Source organism: Schistocerca americana, chromosome 1 (assembly GCF_021461395.2).
Source record: "Schistocerca americana isolate TAMUIC-IGC-003095 chromosome 1, iqSchAmer2.1, whole genome shotgun sequence".
NCBI classification, from domain to species: Eukaryota; Metazoa; Arthropoda; class Insecta; order Orthoptera; family Acrididae; genus Schistocerca; species Schistocerca americana.
The window spans coordinates 660,630,716-660,650,280 of record NC_060119.1 but is presented as its reverse complement, the minus strand read 5'-3'; the positions used below and the strand labels follow the sequence as shown (position 1 = coordinate 660,650,280).

The window sequence follows — 19,565 nt, the reverse complement described above, 5'->3', positions numbered from 1 at the left end:
TGTTCCCTTTAATTGTTGGTATGTCTGGCCTTCGAAAATGAAGAAGTTGTGAGTCAGGATGAAGCTGGCTAAGGTAGTGAGGAAAGAGGTTTTAGGTAGGGTGGCAGGTGATTGGCATGAAAGGAAGTGCTCCATCGCAGCGAGGCCCTGGACGTGCAGAATATTTGTGTATAAGGAAGTGGCATCAATGGTTACAAAGATGGTTTCTGGGGGTAACAGATTGGGTAAGAATTCCAGGCATTCGAGAAAGTGGTTGGTGTCTTTGATGTAGGATGGGAAACTGCATGTAATGGGTTGAAGGTGTTGATCTACGTAGGCAGAGATATGTTCTGTGGGGGCTTGGTAACCAGCTAAAATGGGGCGGCCGGGATGATTGGGTTTGTGAATTTTAGGAAGTAGGTAGAAGGTAGGGGTGCAGGGTGCCAGTGGGGTCAGGAGGTTGATGGAGTCAGGTGAAAGATTTTGTAGGGGGCCTAAGATTCTGAGGATTCCTTGAAGCTCTGCCTGGACATCAGGAATGGGATTACCTTGGCAAACTTTGTATGTAGTGTTGTCTGAAAGCTGATGCAGTCCCTCAGCCACACACCCCTGACGATCAAGTACCACAGTCGTGGAACCCTTGTCCGCCGGAAGAATGACAATGGATCGGTCAGCCTTCAGATCATGGATAGCCTGGGCTTCAGCAGTGGTGATGTTGGGAGTAGTATTAAGATTTTTTAAGAAGGGTTGAGAGGCAAGGCTGGAAGTCAGAAATTCCTGGAAGGTTTGGAGAGGGTGATTTTGAGGAAGAGGAGGTGGGTCCCACTGTGACGGAGGACGGAACAGTTCGAGGCAGGGTTCAATTTGGATAGTGTCTTGGGGAGTTGGATCATTAGGAGTAGGATTAGGATTATTTTTCTTCGTGACAAAGTGATATTCCCAGCGGAGAGTACGAGTGTAGGACAGTAAATCTTTGACGAGGGCTGTTTGGTTGAATCTGGGAGTAGGGCTGAAGGTGAGGCCTTTGGATAGGACAGAGGTTTCGGATTGGGAGAGAGGTTTGGAGGAAAGGTTAACTACTGAATTAGGGTGTTGTGGTTCCAGATTGTGTTGATTAGAATTTTGAGGTTTTGGGGGGAGTGGAACTGGAAGTGAGAGATTGAGTAGATGGGAGAGACAGGGTCTGTGTGCAATGAGAGGAGGTTGAGGTTTGCTGGAAAGGTTGTGGAGGGTGAGTGAGTTGCCATTCCGGAGGTGGGAAACCAGGAGATTGGATAGTTTTTTGAGGTGGAGGTTGGCATGCTGTTCTAATTTGCGGTTGGCCTGTAGGAGGATGCTCTGAACAGCCGGTGTGGATGTGGGAGAGGAAAGATTGAGGACTTTTATTAAGGATAGGAGTTGACGGGTGTGTTCACTGACTGAGTTGATGTGTAGCTGAAGGATTAGGTGGGTGAGGGGTATGGACTGTTCAGTTTGGAACCGGTATAGGGACTGATGGAAAGAAGGGTTACAGCCAGAGATGGGAACTTTAAGTGTGAGGCCTTTGGGGGTAATGCCAAATGTCAGACTAGCCTGAGTAAATAAAATATGGGAGCGTAATCTGGCTAGAGTGAAGGCATGTTTGTGGAGGGAATGTAAATAAAACTTAATGGGTTCGTTGTGGGGATGTTGTGAGGGTGACATGGTATTAGAAGGTGGAAAGTGTAACATAAGGCTGAAATGAAAATGAAAATAAAAATAAAAATATATGGGGAGAGATAAAGGTGAACTAGAAAGCAACTGGAGATCTGGTGTGAAAAAAGTTGAAAAAGTGTTGGTTAAAGCTGAGCTATGTTGATCCTGTGCTGAACTTGTGTTGGTAAACAACGATGTGCATGAAGGTAAAGTGGTTGCGTTGCCACCAAAACATGTTAAAGGGTGGAGAAATTTGGGAAAATTTCGAAAAAACTGGGTGTAAATGTATTAAAAGGAGTGGTTTTGTGGTGGCAGATTATGAAAATGAAGCTAACAATTGTCTGACGAAGAAATAACGATGTTAAAACCTGTGGGAAGCGGCTAAAAATGATCAGTGATGTGGGAAAAACGGAAATGGAAATAAAGAGAAAGTTGTTAGAACTAGCCGAAATGGTTGTTTTATAGGTGAAAGGAACTGTTTGTCAACTGGGAATGGTGGATTTTATAGCAGCGGTAGTGTTGAAAGCGGAAAATAATTTTTTGGTTATGGTTTGGAAGTGGGTTATGTATTATTGAGTAGGAATATATAGGCAGGATAAAATTGTATGGTAGATTACGGTAAAAAGGAGAAGGTGAATACAAAGTGAAACTACTTGCACAAACAGAAAGAGAAAGTAAGATGACAGAAAAGATTTCGAAATGCAACAGTGACAATAACAAACGTAATTGTTGGGTTCAAATTAATGATATGAGTATAATAGAGGGAAACATTCCATGTGGGAAAAATATATCTAAAATCAAAGATGATGTAACTTACCAAACGAAAGCGTTGGTATGTTGATAGACACACAAACAAACACAAACACACACACAAAATTCGAGCTTTCGCAACCCACGGTTGCTTCATCAGGAAAGAGGGACGGAGAGGGAAAGACGAAAGGATGTGGCTTTTAAGGGAGAGGGTAAGGAGTCATTCCAATCCCGGGAGTGGAAAGACTTACCTTAGGGGGAAAAAAGGACTGGTGTACACTGGCACACACACACACATATCCATCCGCATGTACACAGACACAAGCAGACATTTGTAAAGGCAAAGAGTTTGGGCAGAGATGTCAGTCGAGGCGGAAGTACAGAGGCAAAGATGATGTTGAATGACGGGTGAGGTATGAGCGGTGGCAACTTGAAATTAGCGGAGGTTGCTGCCTGGTGGGTAACGGGAAGAGAGGATATATTGAAGGGCAAGTTCCCATCTCCGGAGTTCTGATAGGCTGGTGTTAGTGGGCAGTATCCAGATAACCCGTACGGTGCAACACTGTGCCAAGATGTGCTGGGCGTGCACCAAGGCATGTTTAGCCACAAGGTGATCCTCATTACCAACAAACACTGTCTGCCTGTGTCCATTCATGCGAATGGACAGTTTGTTGCTGGTCATTCCCACATAGAAAGCTTCACAGTGTAGCCAGGTCAGTTGGTAAATCATGTGGGTGCTTTCACACGTGGCTCTGCCTTTGATTGTGTACACCTTCCGGGTTGCAGGACTGGAGTAGGTGGTGGTGGGAGGGTGCATGGAACAGTTTTTACACCGGGGGCGGTTATAAGGGTAGGAGCCAGAGGGTAGGGAAGGTGGTTTGGGGATTTCATAGGGATGAACCAAGAGGTTACAAAGGTTAGGTGGATGGCGGAAAGACATTTTTGGTGGAGTGGGGAGGATTTCATGAAGGATGGATCTCATTTCAGGGCAGGATTTGAGGAAGTCGTATCCCTGCTGGAGAGCCACATTCAGAGTCTGATCCAGTCCTGGAAAGTATCCTGTCACAAGTAGGGCACTTATGAGGTTTTTCTGTGGGAGGTTCTGGGTTTGAGGGGATGAGGAAGTGGCTCTGGCTATTTGCTTCTGTACCAGGTCGGGAGGGTAGTTGCGGGATGCGAAAGCTGTTTTCAGGTTGTTGGTGTAATGGTTCAGGGATTCAGGACTGGAGCAGATTCGTTTGCCATGAAGACCTAGGCTCTCTCACTTCACAGACATCTGTAGAATCCTGCATTACAGGAATATTCTTAAGATTGTCTTATTTTCAAATAGAAAAAAAGTTCACTGTTTTTACTGTTGATGTTTCATGTGTGCTGCAGTTGTTCTCTCTCTCTGTGGAGTCTTACTTTCACTGAGAACCACACATGATAATCATTTTTGTGTTTTGGCCACGACCAACCAAACACCCCTTTTCAGCCTTTCCATCCCATTTTTGAGACTTTTCTTTAGGAACATGTGAATCTTGTGACATACTAACATAATTTTTGACTGTACTGTTATGAGAATCTTGTGATATTTTCACATCCCTTGCACCTGCCTCTCTGGACTTTTCATTAGGCTTAATTTCAATCAATGTTGGATGACTGGATACTGATCTTAGCCTAAAAAAGTACTCCCATGAGTTTCAGTGCCGCCTCACCCCCTCCCCCTTAAAGATTTTGCTATCATCCCAGCCAGTTTACCCTTCCCTTTCCTATCGAGATGCAGGCCATGTCTTGTGAAGTCCCACCTCCTAATATCATCAACTGAAACCAAACCTATGCTTGACAAAGTAGCTGCCCAAAGCAGCTGATCTAGCTCTATATTGACCCTCCTGACAGAGCTGTTCAACTGGGGCCGGTCATACCGCATGAAAGCAGGTACCAAGCCAACATTTGCATGGTTCATTGCAGATGCTATTTTTACCAGGCACACTCAATATTGTAGCCCTGATCCCTATCAATACTGTTTCCTGCTCCACCCACTACCACAACATGATCCTGTTTTGTAAAACCTTTGGACAATAATCCTACAACCTCTCTCACTTGGCTAAGACATGCACTGGGCTTGAAAATAATTTGTTACATGATACCTGTCACCTAATTTTTCGTGCAAAATCTGGTCCACACCTCTTCCATGGCTACTACCTAACAACAGAACTTTCCCCTACTTTCTACTTTTTTTTGCAACTGTTGGTTTCCTCGTGAAAGTCTGTAGAGTGCTGACAACATTTACATTTAATTGAGCCTCTTCCTTAGTTGACTGAGGTAGCAAGGCAAATCTGTTATTTGTGCCAATGATGAAACTTTAGATACTGTTCTCTTTCTGTGGCCCCTGTTCCTTCTCCGTCCTTAACCTCATCATTTCCTCCCTAGCACTATCGAGTTCAGCCTGAAGGGCTCTAATCTTCCCTTCCTGTTCCACTATTTGCCTATCCCTTGAACATAATCTGCAATACCATGGAAGAGACCCATTTACTGCCCCGATTCCCATGCCACTACATTCACCCCAATGTAACCATCTGCCACAACAGCTGCACAAAACCCCAGAACTGACTTTCCTACGGCAGCTCAAACATTTCTCACTCATGGTTGTTTACAATATTTTTTACAAAATTTATCTAGGCAATAACAATAATATTCTATTAACTACAGATCACAAAAGCCATTAAAGTTATGTGGAACACTAATAATGTGTATACTATTAATATAGTAACATAATGCAGTTAAACTAACGTTAAAAATCAAAACTTGTATACACGAAAAATTAGGCCTGAGATCATATATGCACGATACGTACTTTACGCATTTTGAAAGGAAATAAAAGATAGAACTTAAAACCTTTAATTCCCCGAGTAGATACGGTACTACTAAATATAGTGTAATGAGAACAACTTAATTTTTTTTTTCCGAGAAATGCACTGAAATGAGTGAAACCTTCAATAGATAATTTAAACAGACTCTAATGAACTTTCTTACAGTGTAATATTAACTTAATTGACAGTTATTATAGAATTAATTACTTATCTTGATGAGCCTAATATTCAAGCTTGTGGGGTCTGCGCCAGTGCTGCCAAGACTCAAGTATCTGATTTTAGAAAATGCTTGTGTTTTTTTTTACCACAATTTTAATGAGAGTTGTTGCTTGCTGCACATACTAAACTTTCACCTGTATCACATGTGTTCAATCTACATTCCTCAATGGCAAGTCTGAATGTCAGACAGCTAAGTGTTCACACATTTACCTGGACAGATTCCCATGCACTGACGCAGTAATTGTACGCTACTGTTAGTGTCATCAAAATTTTTGTAACAATCATTGAACAGGTACTTGCTTGCTTAGAATCTGCAAGTGAGTTGTAAGATCTGCAGTTCTAGCAGTATGTGTCATTATGTCGTCCCTTAGTTTCTTTTGCAAACTATAACACCACTACAGTAATGTGTGAAAACTAGTTCCAGATTTTTGTTCGTAAACAAACATTAGCTTGTCTCACATTTCTTTTGACATATTTCAGTTCATAGTATGCAGCATAGCTATTTCTCTACCTGACATGGTGATAATTCAGTGAGTTTGCAGTTGCAACTTTTAGCTTTTGTGTCCCATTTGGTCCAGGCTGCAACCAACTTCCTGTACACATCATTATCTGATGTTTCTTCAGGCAAGTTATACAAACTATTTACTACAGTCCAAACATTGTCTCATTTCAACACTATATGTACTTGAAACTGCAGATCAGTTTTTGACATGTTTGAGTTTATTTATACAGGTGATATCAGTTTCCATCTTAAGGTTAAGTTATGTTTCTCTTCATGCATAGCCAGAAAACTAGTCTCACTTGGCACAATTGTATTTTAATTATTATCTTGTGTCCAATACTAACTTTCCACAAAATATTATTTTTTGTGTTCCACGACCACAACTTGTTGGACTGATTATTTCTGTATTAACAAATAATACATCAAATATGGTGATCTTGAATATTATTTGATACACACAACACAGGGTGTGAAATTGATCTCATTGAGGTTTCCCACCAATTTAAGCTGGTTTTCACCTTTCACTAACGATGTACTCCCTCAGATTTGTCCTTCTTCCCTGTATTTCACCCATTTAATCCTTTTCATGATTTTTTCCCATGCATTTGGGTGTATTTTTATGTGTTTTTCGGATGTAATTTTACGTTATTTAAGTATTTTTCTATGTTTTCTTCCATCACCATGTATTCTTGCTCCTCCCATCTGCATCAATACAGAAAAGTTTCCTTATCCCTAGCCAGAACCCAGTGCCACATATTGTTCCTGCACTCTTGCTTGACACAAGGTATCCCCCAAATGGCCTTACTTCAAAATTACCCATCTCCGACTGCCACCCTTCCTTCCACAGTGACCTCCATCTGTTCAGATTCTGCCAGTCCTTAGACCTTGTAGCAGTTCCACCTGCTTTTATTTCTTTGGTTGTTGTCCTCAGTGTTCACGTAATGTGTTGCTACATTGGCTGACAAATGGGGTTTGTAATTTGGACACTGACTATGGTAAACAATGTAGCCGACCAATGCACAGTCTTTACTTTCACTGTTTACAACCCCCCACCCATACACATTTAATATGGCGAGTGCACTATTGTTTAACTTTTGATAAGCCTCAGTAATAGGTTACAGACGAACCTCCACATACTGCTACAATAGTTTACTGTTGAACATCTAGGAGCAGTAAGGACATAACCACAAAGCTCACAGTTCTTGAAGAATAGAAAGGTACTTATAGAGCAGGCACTGTCAGTCTGTTAACACATGGCCTAATTGTTTAACACTTATTACACTGTTAAACTGTTGCATTTTTATCATTCTAAGCAACACAGATTCCTCGTCTGAAACTCAGCCATGGACAGACTGTCAAAATATATATATCATCACAATAATAGGTACTGAAACTATACATTGTTTAAAATTAAATTTACAGAAATTACAATTAAAACTTAACTCATTAAATTAACTGAATACATTGAAAAATTTCATCTTTTTAACAGTTTCTTCTACTACAAGGTTTATGCCAACTTATTTGTTTAAATCATGAAATTAACATATGTAGTTACACAAACAATACTTTTGACAAAGCTGTTAATTACTTTGTAATTAATCAATGGCTGGATTTGCTAACATGTTTTTGAATATATCCAAATAGATCCTTTAAAATTACTATTAGTTGTCCCTCCAAATGTTTATACTTAGTGCAGAATTTACATTTGTTTATACGTCAACAATAGAATTTATGAAACAATTACTAATTTGGCCCTATAATGAAAGATACTAACTAGTAATAGTCAAAATAAATTAGAAAATTAATTACATACATAAAACTAAGCACTAAACTAGGTCTAGTGTTAAATTCTTTAAAACTGAGGGCCAACCTTTCTCTTATATAAAAATGCAGGTGTATTCATGTATGTTAATGGTAATAAGTTAAAATTGAAAAAACGAATTTAAGGAGGCAGATGGCAAAAATAAGAGGGGAATTAAAAATATCCCTACTTGCTTTGTCACAACATCACAAACATAGTCCTACAAAACCATATCAATCAAGCCCAAACCTCCTTACAATACCTTCTCTACATCTATAAAATTCTCCTTTTATGCAACCCCAAATTCCTGGATCCCATAACAAACACTGAAACCCTTGTTCTCCAGCAACTAGAGTGACATGCTCAACACTGCCTCAAAAAACTCTCCACACTGTTAACTTCCTACTCCCACCTTGGACTACCACTATCAACCAGCTTTACAACAACCTCCAAACCTCCCCCCACGTCCCCTCATAGCTGACAAACCCTGTCTCGCAGACCTACTACATTTACCCCCCCCCCCCCCCCCCTCAAAAACTCCCTTCCACCACCAAGCAGAATCCAGGACCTAAACAGACCCAAAACACAATCATGAACCATTCCTCCAAAAGCCTTATTCCTGCAAAAGTATCAGTCCTTTTCAAAGGCCTCGCCTTTTTCCCCACCCACAAATTCAATCATGAAGGGCTTGTTAAAGACATTCTCTTCTTCTCCCAGTCCTTTCAGTGGAAACACTTTTTCTCCACCAACCCTACCAACCACACACACCCAGAGACCAATGTTGAACCCCGCCTGACTCAGTTCACTCCTCTATCGAACCATGATCCACCATCACTGCTGCCAAATCACCCCTGTTAACTTTTCAGAATTTCTTAATTTCAAATCTTGCTTCATCATAATTCCACAAATCCCTCAACATAGAAACAAACCCTACATCCACAGAAAGAACCACAATCCACCACCTAAAAACTGATCCCAACCTCATAATCCTATCTGCTGACAAAGGTTCCACCATTGTTGTTTCGATCCACAGGGATTACCTGGCAGCAGGGATCTACCAGCTGTCAGATTTATCCACCTGCAAACCGTGCCACAGTGACTCATTCCAGAAATCCAGCAGAATCTCCAATCTCTTGTCAAATCCTTAGTTTCATCAGATAACCTCTCCCTGTAGTCCATCTCTTTCCTCACTCCTACCACTCACCACACTCCTACCTTGTACATGCTTCCTAAAGTCCATAAACCTGAACACCATCTCCCCCATTCGCTTCACCTGGTCCTACTCAACCCCACAAGCAATTGTCTTCATGTTGACCTCCACCTCAAAGATGGCTACATCAGTGCTACTGTCCATATCAAACTTACCAACCATCAGCAATATCTCCACTTTGACAGCTGCCACCCATTCCATACCAAGAAGTGCCTTCCATACAGCTTAGGCACCTGTGGCTGTCACATCTGGAATGATGAGCAGTCTTTCTCGAAATATACCGAGGGTCTCACTGAGGCCTTTACAGATTGTAATTACCCTCCCAACATTGTAGAAAAACAGATTTCCCATGTCTTATCCTTCCAGTCACCCACCACCTCCAAAAGTCCCATGGTCCAGCCAAGAGGAGCATTCCACTCATGACTCAGTACCACCCAGGACTGGAGCAACTGAATCACATTTTCCGCCAGGATTTCAACTACCTCTCGTCATGCCCTGTAAAGAGAATGTCCTTCCCACCATCCTTCCCCCCTCCCACAGTGGTATTTCTGCCACCCACCGAACCTACACAATATCCTTGTCCATCCTTACTCAGCCTCTCCTCCCTACCTTTGTGTCATGGCTCATATCCCTGTAACTGACCTAGGTGCAAGTACTGTCCCATTAATCCTCCCACCACCACCTACTCCAGTCCAGTCACAAACATCACCTATCCCATCAAAGGCAGAGCTATCTGTGAAACCAATCATGTGATCCACAAGCTAAGCTGCAACCACTGTGTTGCATTCTGTGTGGGGATGATACGCAACAAGCTGTCTGTCTGTATGAATGGCCAGTGAGAAACTGTGCCCAAGAAACAACTGGAGCACCATATTGAGCAGGCTGCCAAACACAGTGTTCTTCATTTCAGTGACTGCTTCACAGTCTGTGCCATCTGGATCCTTCCCATCGACTTCCCCTGGCCTCCGTCTATCCTCCCGACTGCATCTAGCTGCCATACCTTTTCTCCACTTATCCATGGACTCTTCCACTAACAGCACTTTACCATAACCCCCCACCCCCCACCCTCTGCCCTAGCCTCCTCCTTACCCCCTCTCAGTTGGCTCTCCGATCATGCATTGCTGCTTGCAGTCTGGCTTCAGCTGCCAGAGACTGTGGTTGTGTTTATTAGTTGCATTTGTGTGTGTGTGTGTTGCCTATTTTTGGCAAAACCCTTATTGGCCAAAAGCTAATTTTGTGAGTCCCTTTATTGTGCCTATCTGTGACTCAGAATCTCTGCTATTTGGTGAGTAGCAACTATCCTTTTCATTATATAATTAATCTTAAGCATGTGTGGTTACATATGATAATGTCACTCTAGTAAGTTTTTCAACACCAGAAACAAATTTCTTGTAACAGCTACTTTTATCTATTATTCAGCATCACATAATATAAATGTAGTGCATACTAACTCATTAATAAAGGTTGTCTAAGTACTAAAGTATTCAGATTACACATTTCAACAATTTATTGCTGTCTTCAGATGTGACAATTAATCCATTGGGAGCTTTGTCCTGATGTATAAAACTTCAATTTATGCACTCTGAACACCATGAAATCATATAAAATATGTCAACAAATTATTCATGTACCACCCATGGTAAAAAGACATATTTTATACCATTTAATGACATGCAGAGTGTGTATCTTGAATTTTTATACATGATGACAAAGCTGTTAGTGAATTAATTGTCAAATCTGAAGTTAGCAATTATCTGTCAAAATGGGTAATGTGAATAGTGTAGCAATCAGACAGTCTTGATGTAAAAAAATGTTTTATAAAAATTTATAAGACTGCATGCTTGTGTTTGACAATATGGCAGTTCTTAAATAAATAAAGCTAATCTTTTTAATACTGTGTACATTTTGCTCTGTGATCATGTTATTCTGTGTGTGTTATTGGATATCACAAGTCACTCACACCACATTCTATATGATGGTGTGAGACATATTTGTTATATTCAAAATTTGATGCCACGGGCTATGAATTAAACAAGAATGATTTATGATTTCTAACATTTATTTCCTTTTGTAGGTTCATAAGGTGAATGTATTGTTTATAGATAATCCTGTGGGAACAGGATTCAGTTATGTGGACAGTAACTCCTTGTATACAACTACAAATGCAGAAATTGCTGCTGATTTACTTACCTTTATTAAGGCATTTGTGGAACAGTACCCCACTTTTCAAACTGTTCCACTCTACATATTCAGTGAATCATATGGTGGAAAAATGGCATCAGAGTTTGCCCTTGAACTGTACAAGGTTAGTGTTAAATTATATATATATATATATATATATATATTCTGTTACATTATTCAGTTTTGCTTTCATCAGTATATTTTATTTCTCTAGTAAATTTTTACTATTTGAAGAATGTATATTTTCTCCATGTTCATGTATGTTACATTTAGCTGGAAATGATCTCTTTCTCTCTCTCTCTCTCTTTGTGTGTGTGTGTGTGTGTGTGTGTGTGTGTGTGTGTGTGTGTGTGTTGTGTGTGTGTGTGTGTGTGTGCGCGTGCGTGCGTTGTGTGTGTGTGTGTGTGTGTGTGTGTGTGTGTGTGTTGATGATCCTAAATTAAACTAAAGGTATACGATGTTGCGAATATGACTCCCAGTTATCAAATCATAAATATGCCTGATCTAAAAATTTAACACCATAATGTGCAATCCCTGCATGATAGTACTGATGAAATTAACTCATTGTTAACAGATTAACGTAAAGATATTTCAGTCTTATGCATTTCTGAGCACTGGCTTAACCCAGAATTAATCCAGAATACAAAAATAAATAAATTCATTTTTTCTTCTTATTATTGCACGAAAAACAGCAAGCAAGGTGGGGTGGCAATTTATACAAAGAAAAGTAGACTTTGTTCCCTACCTGACTTAACTAGAACAAATATCGAAAAGGATTATGAAATTGCAGCTATAAAAATTATTCAGTTCAACCTGGTTATTGCTACAGTTTACTGATCACCATCTGGAAATTTTGAACTTTTCTTAAATAAAATGCAGTCAATGCTAAATAAAGTAAATAAAATAGATTTGAGTTCATAATCTGTGGTGACTTCAAAATTGATTTCCTCACAAATAGTGGAAATAGAGAGACCCTTTTGGACCTTGCAACATCCTATTATTTAAAGGCAGAAGTAAAAGCTGCTACCTGAGTAACAGAAACTCCCCAAACAGCTTTAGATCAATTTCTAGTCAAGAAGAGTTTACACAACACTTTACTAAAATTTTTCAATGCAGGTTTTTTAGTGGCCATATTTGCTCAGATATTAGGCATAAAAGTGAAAGGCAGTTTTATTAACAACATGTCTTTAAGAACCTCATGTAGATGTTATAATCAGGATAATGTAAACTACTTCAACAGTGTATTACAGAAAGAAAAATGGTCAGAAGTGTACAAAATGACTGATACAAGTGAAATATTCAACACCTTCATTGATACATTAACCCATTTCTTTCAAATTGCTTTCCCACTGAAAACTGTAACCATGCGGGGGAACTCTAGAACAAACAGCTGGATCACAAGGGGAATTAGGGTTTCATGCCAGAAGAAAAGACTACTTTATGAAACATATAACACAAAAAATTCCTCACCTGAAGTATGCACACACTATAAAAAATACTCCAAAATATTGAGTAAAGTAATAAAAGCAGCAAAGATAATGCAAAATGATGAATATATTGCTAATTCTGCTAATAAATTAAAGGCTATGTGTAGTGTTACAAAAGAAGTATCTGTAGAATACTATCACAAAAAATAAAAAAGTAACAAACCCCTTAGAAGTAGCCAACACATTTAACAATTTCTTCACAGATCATTGCTGACAATATGTTACAATCAAAGTTACATACGAGCACCCAGGCGAATGAATATAAAATAAATACATGTAGAGGATCAATGTACATGAGTCCTGTTTCACAAGATGAAGCAGCGAAATCAATGAAAGGACTGATAAGTTCCAACTCTGCAGGCACTGATGGTGTACCGCAACAATATTAAAGAAGAGTGCATGAAACCTAATTGAAAAACTCACACACTTATGTGACTACTCACTTCAGCAGGCTCTTTCTCTGATGTACTGAAAACATTAAAAGTTATTCCAGTATATAAAAAATGTGAGAAAGGAAATGTAAATAACTACAGAGCCATCACAATTTCCTCCTGCATCTCTGAAGTATTAGAAAAAGTTATGTATGGCATACTTACAAAGTTTATAAAAAAAACATCCTATATAATGAACAACATGGATTCACATCTTGTAAATGACTTCCTTCAGGATAACGACATCACTCGACTAGAGTGCCCAGCATGTTCTCCTATCGAACATGCCTGGGATGGATTGAAAAGGGCTGTTTATGGATGATGTGACCAACCAATCACTCTCAGGGATCTGTGACGAATTGCCGTTGAGGAGTGGGACAATCAGGACCAACAGTGCCTTGATGAAATTGTGGATAGTATGCCGTGACAAATACAGGCATGCATCAATGCAAGAGGGTGTGCTACTGGGTATTAGAAGTACCACTGTGTACAGCAGTCTGGACCACCACCTCTGAAGGCCTCACTGTATAGTGGTACAACATGCAATGTGTGGTTTTCATGAGCAATAAAAAAGGCGGAAATGATGTTTACGTTGATCTCTATTCCAATTTTCTGTACAGGTTCCGGAACTCTTGGAACCAAGGTGATGCAAAACTTTTTTTGATGTTTCTATTTTGGGGTAATTCATCACTAAAGGAAAAAGTGTTTGTTGCACAAAAGTGTGTAATCAGAATAATAGCTGGAGCCCACCCTAGATCGCCTTGCAGACATTTATTTAAGGAAGTCAGGATATTCACAGTACCTTCGCAATACATTATGAAATCTGTTATCAATAACCCATCCCAGCTCAAAAATAATAGCGAAGTGCATAGCTACGTCGCTAGAAGAAAGGCTGATCTTCACAATCTGGGTTAAATCTGGCTTTGGCTCAGAAAGGGGTGAATTATACTGCCACAAAAATCGTTGGTCACTTACCAAATAGCATTAAAAGTCTAACAGATAGCCAACCAACATTTAAAAACAAATTAAGAGAATTTATGAATGACAACTCCTTCTACTCAATAGATGAATTTTCAGATATGAGGTAGTAACTAAAAAAAAAATAATTAATTAATTATATTATGTAAAGAAAACTTATGTTAAACTGATACATTTCACATCATTATGAATTGTATTCATGATCTATGGAACAAGAATTAATGTAATATAATGTAACACTGTACCACTAATGAGTGTGCTACACATTAAAAGTTGCTACCAAGTGTGCAAATGTTCCTTTAAAAGGAAGATTCATAAGTATTGCCAAGTTCAATTCTCATACCACTGGAAAAATGAGTGATATTTCATTAAAAGAGCTGAAATCACCAAAATTGAATAGGATTCCAGGACTCATTGGGAACCTCATTAGATTGTATATAGAATCTGCAGCTGACGTAACACCACATTCAACCATAATTTAGAGAAAATCCTTCATTCAGAAAACCATGCCTAATAGGTCAAAAAAATGTACAAGTCACATATGTCTACAAGTAAAGTAGTTTAGCAGAAGTGGCCCAGAAAACTAACATTCATCATTGTTGACATCCTTCTATTGTAGAATCTTATAACACATTCTGAGTTGAGACATAATGAAGTTTCTTGAACAGAATGACCACCTCCATGTCAGCCAGTGTATATGTGCATCGGTACCAACATACATACTCTGCAAAACACCATATGATGTGTGGTGGAGCTTACCCTGTACTATTGCTGGTCACTTCCTTTCTTGTTCCAGTTCCAAACAAAGTGAGGGAAAAATTCCTGTCCGTATGCCTCTGTACAAGCCCTAACTTCTTGTGTCTTTCCTTTGCGGCCCATGTGCGAAATGTATGTTGGCAACAGTCAACTGAAAAAGAATTTCACCATCCCTGCAGGGATTCCCGTTTGAATTCCCAAAGCATCTCCATAATACTTGCATGTTGTTCAAACCTGCTCGTAATAAATGTAGCAGCTAGCCTATGAAGAGCTTTGATGTCTTTCTTTAATCTCAACTGGTGTGGATCCCAAAAGCTCCAGCAGTACTCAAGAATAGGATGCACTAGTGTTCTATATGCAGTCTCCTTTACAGATGAACTACACTTTTCCAAAATTCTCCCAATAAACCAAAGTCAACCATTTATCTTCCCTACCACAATCATCACATGCTTGTTCCATTTCATATTTGCTGTGCAACATTACACACTAATATTTAAACAACATGACTGTGTTAAGCAAGAAACTAATAATATTGTATCTGAACATTACAGGTTTGTTTTTCTGACTCATCCACAGTAACTTAATTCCACAGACATGGGTCATTAGATTAGATTAGATCAGATGTACTTTTCAGCCCATTGACCCATGGTGATGAGATCCTCCAGGATGTAAAACATGACAGAAAACCAAGTGTACACAGCATATATTCACAATGAAAAATATACATGCTAATGTGCCTTCCACAAATCCAAAGTGAAATGATCATCATGGATGTGGAATGAGTCAAAAAATATTTAACATATTTTTGTTTAAAAGATACTAAATACTAAATTGAAAACTCATTTTACAACACTTATTGAGAATGATTGTATTAATACACTGACACAAGTCAGATTGTACTAATATTTACATTATTTGGTATTATTAGTAACACACACAAATAACTTAATTCTACTAAGAGATTTGTCACTTGATTAGGACTACCAATAAATCCATTACGCTCCTCTAAAACCAAACTGCAATGATAGCAAAGTTTCGAAAATGTGTGGTTCCTGAATAATGGATGTGGAATGAGTCAAAAAATATTTAACATCATAACATGTAAGCGTTCACAGCCAGCATCTTCATTAATTAAAACTTCCGGGCTAAATTGCCGTGGTCCATATATAAAACTTCTTCTCCTTCCTGACGTTTCGTTGCCTACTGCGGGCAACATCTTCTGAGGTGAGTCGGTGACTAGCTGCTAGGCGCTGATGATCCCGCTTATATAGAGTGCTTAGATGGCGCCACCACTTGTCATGTGCTTTCGACTTTAAAACTAACTCTGGCTAGTGCCATCTCTCTCAATTACAAAGTCGACCGCCATATCTTGTCTAGTTAATAGAAAAGAAGAAGAATTAAAACTAGACAAGATATGGTGGTCGACTTTGTACCAACGAAGTGACAATCGATTACCTGTAATCGAGAGAGATGGCACTAGCCAGAGATAGTTTAAAAGTTGAAAGCACGTGACGAGTGGTGGCGGCATCTAAGCACTCTGTATAAGCGGGACCACCAGCGCCTAGCAGCCAGTCGCCGACTCACCTCAGAAGATGTTGCCCGCAGTAGGCAACGAAACGTCAGGAAGGAGAAGAAGTTTTATATATGGACCACGGCAATTTAGCCTGGAAGTTTTAATTAATGAATATTTAACATATTTTTGTTTAAAATATACTAAATACTAAATTGAAAACTCATTTTACAACACTTATTTAGAATGATCATATTAATACACTGACACAAGTCAGATTGTACTAATATTTACATTATTTGATATTATTAGTAACACACACACATAACTTAATTCTACTAAGAGATTTGTCACTGGATTAGAACAAGTTGGCTAGCAATAAATCCATTACATTCCTCTAAAACCAAACTGCAATGACAGTAAAGTTTTGAAAATGTGTGGTTCCTGAATAATTTTTGGATCAAATTAAGTGACTTTAAATCTTTTGAAGATTATTCTTATTTCTAGTGTTGATTCCATGAACTGAGCTGTTGATTTGAAAACAGATACACTTGTAATGATAAATTTCATTAACGAATAAATATATTGGGAAACAATAATTAATATCCTGGGTTCCCTAAACAAGCTCATGGAAGACATTCTTGAGTCCACACATTTTTGTACACACAAAACTTTAGCATTGCTTTATGGGTTACCCCAAAAAATGATCCCATGTAACATATTTCATTTTTATATTCCTATGTCTGACAACATGTGCATTGCAAATATAAATATGTTTAGGTGCTTCAGCATCTCTGTGGTATGTTCCTCACATTTCAGTTTATTATCAAGCTGTAATCCCAAGAATTTAACACTGTCCATTTCTTCTATGTGTTTGTTATCATATTTTAGGCATATACTAATGGGAAACTTCTTACAAATCCTGAACTGCACACAGAATGTGTGTCTGTGTGTGTGTGTGTTTTTTCCGAAGTTAAGTGACAAAAAAAGTGGCTAGAAACATTTATTAATGTCCACAAGAGTTTCATCTGCTTCTGAAGCTGAATGGAGCTGGCATGGTAGCTCAGCATGTCCTCTGTAATGAAAAAACTGAGTGAATGGGTCAATGATGAACATGACTGGATGTCATGGGATGTCCACCCCAAACAAATGCAACATATGATAATGAACAAAATGAAATAATAATAATAGAAGTGGTCAACATCACTGACTGACATGCAGGGGACCTGGGTTCAGTTCCTGTCCAGTTCAGAGATTTTATCCACTTGGGGACTGGGTATTGTATTGTTCTCGTTTTCATTTCATAATCATGATGTAAGTTGCCGAAGTTATCTCAAATAAAAAGACTTGCACTAGGTGGCTGAACTACTCCAGATGGGGTCTCCTGGCCAAAAATGCGATATAAACATTTTTTTCATGAAAAATTTCATTAACCAATTTTCTAATCTACACTTGATTTGCTATTTATTGCAATGTTTGTATCTTCTGCAGACAAAACAAACTAGACATATGGTAATGTTACTGAATGGTCACTGATATACACAACATAAAATAATTGTCCTAAGATGGTACCTAGTGGGACACCACATGTGGTTAGTTCCCAGTTGGATGATACCTGATATGTTAATACATGATTCTTTCCTAATGACACTCTTTGTTTCCTGTCAGAGATATAGGATTTGAACCATTTTGCAGCATTTCCTGTTGCAATTTAATATTCTAACTTACTTAAAACAACATTGTGAATTACACAGTGAGATGCATTTGGCCAGAACCATCTGAAATCCAATATGTGACTTTCATAATATGTTATTTGCTGTTAGATAGTTAAGAAAATATTGCTGGGAAAATGAAATTGGATAGAAATTTGGCAGTATTTCTTTATCTCCTTTCTGAAATAGAGGCTTCACTTCAGCATATTTCAGCTATTCAGGATATGTTCCACTGATTAACAACTGGTTGGACAGATAGCTTAATATGTTACTGAACTCAAAACCAGATTATTTAAGTAGCATTGTTGATATTTCATCATAACCACTAGGTTTCTTTATATTAAGGATATGAAATGCTTGTTGCACACATCTGTTACCAATGTGTCATTTACTCTTAATGCTATTTGCCCCTCTTCTTGTCTGGTTCTACCAGTCTCCTCCTTCACCATACCACATATTGTCTTTATTTTGTTATCTGATGTGATTCTCTATTTCTTGTACTGCACTTGCTTTGATGTTTGTACCAGTATTACTATATTTAACGTCTGGCATTATATCTTGTAATGTGTTGCAGCATCAACTTCAGAGTTGTTTCTGATTAACACATGCTACTTTTATTTCTTGATTAGTCCATGGAAAATCCAAGATGGAATGTAACAATATTATGAAAAGAGAAGTTGCTACTCATCGTATAGCAGAGATGCTGAGTCACAGATAGGCACAACAAAAAGACTGTCACATATTTGGTTGGGCCAGTATGGCCTTCATCAAAAATAGACAACAGAAACACACACACACACACACACACACACACACACACACACACACATGACTTCAATTTCTGGCAGCTGAAGTGTGGCTTCAGTTGCCAGAGACTTCAGTCATGTGTGTGTGAGTTGCATTAGTTCTTGCATGTGTGTGTGCGTGTGTGTGTGTGTGTGTGTGTGTGTGTGTGTGTGTGTGTGTGTCGCCTATTTTTGACAAAGGCCCCACTCACCGAAAGCTAATTTGTGACAGTCTTTTTGCTGTGCCTATCTACGACTCAGCATCTCCACTATGTGGTGAGTAGGAACTTTCCTTTTCATGATATTGTTATTAATAAAAATGGTGTATTTTTCATTCATCCCATGAGTGCTGTATACATCACTCCAGTTCATGTCTTTGAGAACTGTTCTAAAACAATCAATTTTTGACTTCCGGACTACCCTCAGATTTAATAGATTTTATATTCTGTTCAGTATTAACATTTAACAAAAGGAACAGCATCTCATGGCCTGAGAGGCTACTGACTATTGGTTTTGTAATATAATTTTGTTCATTAGACCTTTCTATAAAGATATTATCAACAACAGCTTGTGAACAATTAGCTACCCTAGTTGAAAAGTTTGTGGTAGGAATTAAGCTGAATGATAGTGTTTTTGATTCTAATACGTTCTTACTGAGAGACTCTTAAATAAAATATATACACTCCTGGAAATTGAAATAAGAACACCGTGAATTCATTGTCCCAGGAAGGGGAAACT

At 38.7% G+C, this 19,565-nt stretch overlaps 1 protein-coding gene across 1 annotated transcript in view; it reads left to right on the top strand.

Annotated features, from left to right (window-relative positions):
- Positions 1-19,565, top strand: part of LOC124544630 (retinoid-inducible serine carboxypeptidase-like) — a 173,192-nt gene that overhangs the window by 63,247 nt on the left and 90,380 nt on the right. The window contains exon 3 of the mRNA XM_047123240.1: positions 11,062-11,292. Within this exon, the coding sequence (XP_046979196.1) occupies positions 11,062-11,292 (231 nt within the window). The remainder of the gene's footprint in view (positions 1-11,061; positions 11,293-19,565) is intronic.